The sequence below is a fragment of the Sinocyclocheilus anshuiensis genome, unplaced genomic scaffold (assembly GCF_001515605.1).
Source record: "Sinocyclocheilus anshuiensis isolate Anshui unplaced genomic scaffold, SAMN03320099.WGS_v1.1 scaffold1045, whole genome shotgun sequence".
NCBI classification, from domain to species: Eukaryota; Metazoa; Chordata; class Actinopteri; order Cypriniformes; family Cyprinidae; genus Sinocyclocheilus; species Sinocyclocheilus anshuiensis.
Genome location: NW_015555799.1, coordinates 201,732 through 211,499, shown reverse-complemented (window position 1 = coordinate 211,499; position 9,768 = coordinate 201,732). Strand labels below are relative to the sequence as shown.

The following is a 9,768-nucleotide window of genomic DNA, read 5'->3' as shown; positions in this document are numbered from 1 at the left end:
CATGTCTGTCCTAACCACAACCTATAAACACGTCAGAGCCACATGTTTTGGTCTCAGTGGAGGGCAAGGCCATGCCATGAATACAAAAGTTAAAATGAGGGGGCACAAATCAGATCTGGGGGGGGGGGGCATGCCCTCTTTTTCCCTCTCGTGGCACCAGGCCTGATTAGACACAACACCACACCACCATCTACAGCCCACATTTTCTAGTCTCTTGCACATTTTGCACGTCCATAATCATTGTCTGTGCATGTCTCTGGAACTGCACTTATTGGACTTGGAGTTGGAGTGGCAACACTCACAGTTGGGCTGTTGAGAACTACTCAAAGATGGTGTAGAAAAAAGACAAATCTGGAAACAACAAACTGGATGTGTGAGGAGATCAGAAGTAGTGATGTCCGGTTCGCGAACGAATCGTTGGATTTAACCGGTTCTTCTTAGTGAACCGGTTGAACCAGTTCAACAAATCGGACTGAATTGTTTGAAACGGTTCGCGTCTCCAGTAAGCATTAATCCACAAATTACTTAAGTTAACTTTTTTAACGTGGCTGACACTCCCTCTGAGTCAAAATAAACCAATATTCCGGAGTAATTCATTTACTCAAACAGTACACTGACTAGCAGAGCAGCATGTGTGCAGCGAGCCGGATAACGAAGGTACACGCCCACTGCTGGAGCGGTTCTCGTTTTCGAGTCAAGAAGCCGTTGCATCGGTTTTCGGATCACCAGTACACTCAACCGAGAACCGTTTCTTTCAGACACATCAGATTTGAGAACCGATGAGCTGATGATACTGTGCATGCGTGTAATTTTTCAAGAGGACGAAAAGCATGTTATCCAAGTATTTTATTAAACATCAGAAAGTGTGATAATATAAATATATATAATTTTTTTTTTTTTAAAGATGAATGTATCTAATCTGTGTACTTTGTTCAGTTGAAGATTCTCTTAGGTTATAAGCCAAAGGGGTTTGTCAGGGAAGTTGGACAATAATTAAGACTCTATGTTTAATAGGAATAAGGGATGATTTATGAAATGCCTGTACTGTAATTATAGTTAATGATGACACATTCACAAATTGAGTTTGTAGTAAATAGAACATGAACACGAGTAGAGCAGCTGATACTGAACGTGAGTGCAGGGTGCCGGTTAGAGCGATTCGTTCTCCAGTCAAGAGGACGCGTCTGATTTGAGAACCGATGAGCTGATGATACTGTGCATGCGTGATTCAGCGTGAAGCTACCGAACAGATTGCCTACTATTGGCGCTTTTCCATTCCGTGGTATGACTCGGCTCGGCACGGCTCAGTACGGTACGACACGGCACGGCTGGCTTCAGTTATTGGAGTAATGGAAATAAAGCATCAAAAAGTGCGCGCACAATTCCAATTAAGGTATGTAACCAATGAACACAATGTTGATGGGCTTCGTTAGCGGTTCTGTTGTGTTTGTGTCGCAAGTTCAGTGACGCAGGTAGTAACGATTCTCTAAAAAACTATAGAGAGTACTAAAAAAAGTACCAGGTACTGTACCCAGTGGAAAACCCCCCAAAAGTGAACCGTACCGAGCCGTACCGTGCCGTACCATGCAGTGGAAAAGCGCCATATGACTGACACAGCACGTCTGAACCGAACTAGTTATTTTGGACAACTGATTCTGTGCTAATGTTATGAGCGCGAGTAAACCGAAGACTTGAATGAAGGGCAATCTGGCGAAACGTAAGTTTATTTAATAACAAATAAATCGCAATGGATTATGTATAGTAAGCGGATTATGGTTTCTGCACTAATGACAACTAATTTATTTACTTTATATCTTCAAGACTTAAATCCTGGTATGCACATCACTGCCTGTATTTGGGTGCTTAGTTGCAAAACTTAATTGTAAACTTTTCAGATAATGATTATGATGTTTTAACTGACTGAAGTTATGATTACTGACTTTATATATTTGAATGTGTATTTTCATCCCGGCCCGGGGCGATAGACTTGATATCATTACGTCATCGCGAATGACGTCATTACGTTAGGGCGTAAAAGAACCGATGAACCGTTTTTTTTAACTAGTTCATTGAAACGAACTGTCCAAAATAACCGGTTCGCAGAAAAGAACCGGACTTCCCATCACTAGTCAGAAGGTACCTGCGATTCAGAGAGCAAAATGTTGACTCCCTGCTGACCTCTGCAGGTCAGGTGAAGCATCACAAGGCCACCATGATGCACGTGTCGACTGCTTACGTTTATGGTCAGTGGAGTTTATTCAGGCCTGAACACTTGGGCAGGAGATAACCACTATAATCACCATAATAACCAAAGTCCAAATGCTCATCTCCACTAAAACACTTATACTACAATAAAATCACCTTAAGTTAAACACACACTTTCATTCTCTCTCTCTCTCTCTCACACACACACACACCTAACAGTTGCATGAGAATTTCTAAGAAGATATTCACAGTAAGATTATGCCATTTATTCGAAACAATTAAAAATACTGACATATACAAATAGACTTATAGGCAGAAGCATAATGGATATTCAAATCGAAGAAGCGCATTTGATTTTGAGCCAAAAAGACAAAAGAGAAATATTTTTACTTTTGCATAATTAAGTTTCACAATTATTCTAGGTATAAATTGAATAGTGCCCCAAAGTTGTTGCAGTTTAAAGACAAAATATCATTTAGCCTATGAGATTCATGCAGAAACAAGGAGTTGTTGTATGCTGGTGGTTTAAGGAATCCATCCAAAATTTACAAAATATTAATTTGTCGACACGACACAACCGAAGAGGTTTATCATTTAATGCAGTAGTTCTTAACTCCAGTCCTGGGGACTCACTGCTCTGCATGTCAAAAGACGCAAGTCGCAAGTGTGGTGCGTTTCTCTGAAGGAGTACGGAGAACAACTCGTGCAGTTAAACACAGTGATAATGTGCAGTTCAGCCTTGTGCTGCTGATGGTTTCAATTGATTTGTTTCTATAGAAGACTCAATCAATGCAGGACTTATAATATCCTTACTATTCTGGAATAACAGCAGTAAAGGCATTAAAACTGCATGTTCTCAAGTTCAATTGATAATTCAACTATTTAACTGGGTCTGAACACACTGCAATAATTATTACAGTGAAAGTTAAGTAAAGTTTCATTATAAATACTAACAGTTCTTTTTATTTGAGGTGGGTTTTTCCCATGAAACAGTATTATCTAAAAGCCGATTACAGTGTTCTTCACATGAAAACACTGGGCAATCACTGGCAGTCAAGTTCAGTTGCAGTTTTGCTTGGTTCATTATAAAAAATTATATTGTATCAGGACTTGTACTCTGCCTTCATGCATATTATAAAATTACACCACTAGATTACAAATCGACAAAAGAACAAATCGGATACTTATGCATTTTAAATGCTCATCAAATCATCTTCATGTCAATCTCTGGTCTCTGCTGCTGCTCCGAGTCGTCTCATTGAGCTGATGGACTCTATGTGTCGTCTCAGCTTGGACTCCCAGTCGTCTGATCGCTCCAGAACTTCATAGCGCGTCTCCAGCGTGTCTAACGCCTGCACTGCTTCAGGGAGTTCAAGGGTCAAACCAGCCTTCTGCACGACCTCCTGAAACTTGGCAGGTGATGCGGTCGCTATGCAGCATCTGAGTACAAAGAGCTTCTGGCTTAAATGACACTGTACAATTCATTAAAAAAACAGGAAGAATAGTTACTGCCACAAGTGTGATTTATACATGCCTACATGCTCCAACTTCACCAGCAGAGCTACAGATCAGACAAAATCAGACCTGCAAACTCATTTCATTGAAATCGCATCGCAATGAAATTCACAGCTCTGACACTGAAATAGGTCATTCACAAGATTAGTGCAAATCCGAGGAGTTTTTATTTAGGAGGATTATGAATGAATCTCTGAGGGGAACTGAATGTTGTCAGAAAAGTTTCGATAGAATTTTCTTTTCATCTATCCTCCATATGACATTTAGTAACGCAGCGCTGGTTTGTGTACTGGGGTAACCGCTGTATTTTTGCTTTTCCATAACCATCAAAGAGTGACTTTTAGCGAATTTTCATTTAGCCCGTATGCCAGTTTTGTTCAGGCAAATTAATTTACATATGTAATAATTTATGATTAATGATAATTATAATAACAATATATCAATATTTATTATATTTATAAAAATATAATTGTGTTATTATTTTAATCAAAATTGGCATTATTTGAACTGTAACAGGCCCGTTCACGCCAAGTATGATAGCTATAAAGATGATTATAATGATAACTATATTAGTGTTTTGCATCTATATTGTTATTTTTATCATAAGCAGCACAAGCTGCAGTTTTGTCATCTGCCCCTTTAATTGCTCAAGCTCTTTAAGCAGGATTGATTCTGATTGGCTGTCAATGTTTTTATCATTCAGCAGGAAAAATTATTGTAAAAGTGATTCTAACGATATTGTTCCTCTGTGCTGTTATCGTTACAGTTGTGGTGTGGTCTCGCTAATCTTTTACATTTAGAACTATTTTGAAAACTATATGTTTATTGTTACAACATTGGTGTGAACGGCCCTTAGTTTTTAACAATCATTTTACAGTTTAGGATGTTAAAATAGACAATGGTGTTTTTTCAACATGTAGTTCTATTGTAGTTCCAAAACTATTTCAGCTGCTGGTTCCAATTAATTTTTGGAAGAAAACAATTCTTTGAAATTCCCCCCATCGTCACCTTTTTCACAGATATGCAAATTTTGTCTATATTAATCTGCCTTTGGAGACATTGCAGGATGTCCTCACATTAAAGAAAACAACTCATGAATAAAATTTCAAAGTTAGAGGTTAAAGGATAAATTATATGACAGGCTCAGGTATAAACAAAATATAGTCTTATAAGTCAAGCATGTGCATGTGTGTGTGACCTGTTTTCTCCGGGTCTGATGGGTGTGTGATAGTGCTGCCACACGCCTACAGCAGTATGCGGACAGATGAGATAGTGATTGTCCTGCCAGCATCTCCTCATGGCCTCCAGTATCCCGTCATCAGACACCGACCCGGATGACAACACCTCACATAACTACAGTGGAAAATGTAACTCTATTATCATCCAGCTATATGCGACTATAAGGCATGCAGATATTATAAACATTAAAGGGTTAGTTCACCCAAAAATTAAAATTCTGTCATTAATTACTCACCCTCGTGTTGTTTCAAACCCGTAAGACCTTCGTTCATCTTCAGAACACAATTTAAGATATTTTTGATGAAATCTGAGGGCTCTCTGACCCTCCCATAGACAGCAAGGTAACTATCACGTTCAAGGTCCAGAAAAGTACCAAGATGATCGACAAAGTAGTCCGTGTGACATCAGTGGTTCAACTGTAAGGGTACGAAGTTACGAGAATCCTTTTTTGCGTCACTTGTGGACGTGCGTTCATGACAGTATCATGACGCGAGCGTGTGGCGGCGCTGAAAATGTGGAATAAAGTCATTATTTTTGTTTTCTTTGCGTAGCTCGTAGCTTCGTAACTTTACAGTTGAACCACTGATGTCACACGGACTACTTTGTCGATCATCTTGGTACTTTTCTGGACCTTGAACGTGATAGTTACCTTGCTGTCTATGGGAGGGTCAGAGAGCCCTCAGATTTCATCAAAAATATCTTAAATTGTGTTCCGAAGATGAACGAAGGTCTTACGGGTTTGAAACAACACGAGGGTGAGTAATTAATGACAGAATTTTTTATTTTTGGTTGAACTAACCCTTGAACATCATGGTTTCCTATAAAGCTGCTTTGAAATGTGTATGTGAATAAACTGGCTTTATTACAGCTAACAGACACACGTTATCAGACAGCTGTATGTGCCAGTGATGTAAATGAGTTTATTGTTCACCTGCTGATGGAGTGACGCAGGAAGAGTAAGTTTGTGTGTCCTCTGAAACTCCTCCATCAAACTCTTAACCATCACTCCATCTCGACCAGACAGCAGCCAGAACACGCGTTCCATGTTATACGGGTCCTGTGAACATTCACAGCTGTATTCACACACAGACAGCATGAACACAAATAAACCACTGAGAGCAGCGGCACCTGGATGTCGATGGCAGGAGCAAGAGTTTGCTTGACGGAGTCGGACATAGAGAAATCTCCGCTCTGGAGTGCGCGGTGGACGATGTCGTTGGAGTTGACCATGGCCACGAGACGCAGAGGGATTCCCATCAGCTTCATGATGTATCCAGCTGAACAAGCACACAGTCAGTGATGAACAATCATAAAACCCAAGCATACCAGGACTCTCTGTTCACATTCATCTCAATAGCAGCTGCTTGGCTGGAGCATTCAGACCCAGAAGGACATGATCACAGATGAACTGCTCACAATAAATCCAGGAACATGCACAGCTCCACATATTACAAAACGTCTTGCTGTGGACAATAAGAGCATCTAATTCAAACTCACCCTTAAACAGCTAAACCTTTGGGTGAAAGTCAAATTTCATCCAAACATCAAAAGAAAGAAATCGGAAATGATATTTTGCATAAAGAAAACGAAGCCTATTTTTAGGATATCAAGCGATTTGTATCATGAGATTATTTTCATGCCAACTGAGCACATTTACCCCAAATTTTCAATACTGTGTAATGAATCTGGAAGTTTTGATTTTGGGTTTCTTTGTAATTATCATTATTCTCACAGGTGATTCTTGTTTCAGCATTATTTCAATTTTTAATAAATGAATGGATAAATAAGTAAATACAATTCTATTAATAAAGAATTATAGTCATACGGTGATTTTTTTTTTAAATCAGCAAAAAAAAAACACCACACTTTGCACACCCAAAACAATCACTGGTGCATTAGATGAAATTACAATATAAAGCATTAAAATATCAATCCTGCACACTACTCAAGTTTGCATCATCACAAAAATATCATAATGAGCAATGTTTCGGTCAATCAACCTTCCTCTCTCTTCAATTGACCAAAATGTTGTTCATTAAAATATTATGCAAACTTGGGTCCTGTGCAGGATTAAAATGTTTCTGTTTTATATTAAAGTAAAACTAATACTGTAGTTATTAAAGAGTCGATATCAAACATTAAAATAAGATCTTGTCAGATAACATGTTTATCTGTCATGAAAACATCATGTCTTCTTCTCTCTTGTGATTGTGGGTGGTGTTGTCGGCAGGTTTGTTGTTCTTCACCTGTGATGTTTCCCGCTCCTCCTGTGGGCACCAGCACCTCCAGCACGGGCAGAGCGTCTCCTTTGGCCTGCGGCATGCTCAACTGCAGGTATGCGAACAGGAAATGTGCCAGCTGGACCAGGATCCTGGACCAGTTCACAGAGTTCAGACTCATGAGACCATGATGTAGCACCAGGTCTGGATCCGCAAACAGTTTCCTCAGTGGAACATCGATGTCGTCAGACGTCCCATCAGCTGCAGTTACAAACACACAGAGAGGGTCACGGCACACTGCTGACATTTGACTGAAACAATAGATTTTATAAACAAATGTAACGAACTATATGTATACATTAATGTTAAAGAAGGCTCTTCTGCTCACCAAGGCTGCATTTATTTGATCAAAAATACAGTAAAAATTGTAAAATATTATTACAATTAAAAAGAACTCTTTTCCATGTGAATATATTTTAAAATGTAATTTATTCCTGTGATCAAAGCTGAATTTTCAGCATCATTACTCCAGTCTTCAGTGTCACATGATCCTTCAGAAATCATACTAATATGCTGATTTGTTGCACAAGAAACATTTCAAGGTTATTATCAATGTTGTTCAAACAGTTGTGCTGCCGAATATTTTTGTGGAAACCGTGATACATTTTATTTATTCTTCAGTGTCACATGATCTTCAGAAATCATTCTAATATGCTGATTTGCTGCTCAAGAAACATTTCTCATTATTTTTATTATTATTATTGAAATTATTATTATTAAAGTAGTATCATTATTATTGAAAACAGTTGTGCTGCCGAATATTTTTGTGGAAACCGTGATACATTTTATTTATCAGGATTCTTTGATGAATAGAAAGTTTAAGTTTTGTTGAAATAGAAATCTGGTAACATTATAAACAGTGTTGGGGAAAGTTACTTTTAAAAGTAATGGGATTAAATACATAAAGGATATTTGTGTTGTTTAACATGCAGGTTTGCGTCATATTCTGAGTTGCATTATTTTTTATTCATTTTGAGGAATACTGAATCTGTGTTTTTTTGTGAGTGAGATGAATTAATGCATATTCATATTTATTTTAGAACTACAGTAACATCTGATTTCTCTCAACATGGGGACAGGAGAGCTGTCAATCAATAAATTGGAAATTTATTTGAAAAAGTAACTCAGATATTCTCTTGTAAATTAAAAAGTAATGCGTTACTTTACTAGTTACTTGAAAAAAGTCATCTGATTATGTAACTCGTGTTACCCCCAACACTGATTATAAATGTTTTTACTGTAACTTTTGATCAATTTAATGTGTTCCTGATGAATAAAAGAGTCAGTTCCTTAAAAAAAAAGACGACTGTTACTCTTTACCTGCAAACACATGGACGTTGTCCGCTATGCTGGTGGTCATCTGTCGTTCCTGTACTCTGGTGATGCGTCTGCGGGGAAACACCACCACTATGTCCACCTCACTGAGACCCAACACACTTCTGATGGCCGAGCCGCCCGTGTCGCCCGACGTACCTGAAACAACTGCATGTCTGAATCTCCATCACAGGACACAGGACTTCAGAGCAGATGTGAGATGGGCGTCACTTCATACCTACTAGAATTGTGGCCCGTTTGCCATCTTTGCGCAGGAAGTACTGCAGGAACTGAGAGGTACAGGACATGGCCAGATCCTTAAACGCCAGCGTTTCTCCATGAAACAGTTCCAGGATGGACAGCGAGTCCTTCAGCTGAACCAGTCTCACAGCTTCAGGTATGGAGAAGCTAGACAGCGCCTGCGAAATTAGCCCTAAACAGAGACAGACAGCAGGAGGTTTGGACTGGTTCATGATGTCTGATGAGTGTTTGGTCCAGGACGCGTCTCACCCTCTAGATCATGTCGCGGTATCTCCTGCTCAGGGATGTAGAGGGAGCAGATCTCACACAGCAGCTGCTGGTAGGACAGACGGCTCCACGTGAGCAGTGTTTCAGGAGACAGTGATGGGATGGTCTCGGGCATGAACATGCCTCCGTCTGCAGCGTATCCAGAGAACAGTACGTCTCTGAAGCTGAGGCCCTGAACGCCTGCACGCGTGCTGCAGTAATGCATCCTACAGAAACAACATTCACCAAAAAATGCTGAAAAACTCCTCACCCTCAGACCATCCAGGAGGTAGATGAGTTTGTTTCTTCATCAGATTTGGAGAAATGTAGCATTCCATCACTTGCTTACCAATGAATCCTCTGCAGTGAATGGGTGCCGGACTCACTTGCATGGATTATGGACTATATATTTTAGCCGGAAGCAATGATTTGAAGTTAAAAAAGGTCTTAAAGGGGTCATATGATGCTGCTAAAAATAACATTATTTTGTGTATTTGGTGTAATGAAATGTGTTTATGCGGTTTAAGGTTCAAAAAACACATTATTTTCCACATACACATTATTGTTTCTCCTCTATGCCCGCCGCCTTTCTGAAACGCGTCGATTTTTACAAAGCTCATCGGTCTGAAAAAGCGAGGTGTGCTGTGATTGGCCAACTATCCAGTGCGTTGTGATTGGCCGAATACCTCAAGCGTGTGACGGAAATGTT

General features: G+C 39.5%; 1 protein-coding gene across 1 annotated transcript in view; it reads right to left on the bottom strand.

Moving 5' to 3' along the window:
- Nucleotides 1–2,522: 2,522 nt before the first annotated feature.
- Nucleotides 2,523–9,768, bottom strand: part of thnsl2 (threonine synthase-like 2) — a 9,768-nt gene continuing 2,522 nt past the window's right edge. The window contains exons 2-9 of the mRNA XM_016469071.1: nucleotides 9,063–9,286; nucleotides 8,791–8,985; nucleotides 8,559–8,711; nucleotides 7,206–7,439; nucleotides 6,088–6,236; nucleotides 5,891–6,016; nucleotides 4,919–5,073; nucleotides 2,523–3,645 (exon numbers count right to left, since the gene is read on the bottom strand). Coding sequence (XP_016324557.1) covers nucleotides 3,426–3,645; nucleotides 4,919–5,073; nucleotides 5,891–6,016; nucleotides 6,088–6,236; nucleotides 7,206–7,439; nucleotides 8,559–8,711; nucleotides 8,791–8,985; nucleotides 9,063–9,285 — 1,455 coding nt within the window. The 5' untranslated portion in view covers nucleotide 9,286 and the 3' untranslated portion in view covers nucleotides 2,523–3,425. The remainder of the gene's footprint in view (nucleotides 3,646–4,918; nucleotides 5,074–5,890; nucleotides 6,017–6,087; nucleotides 6,237–7,205; nucleotides 7,440–8,558; nucleotides 8,712–8,790; nucleotides 8,986–9,062; nucleotides 9,287–9,768) is intronic.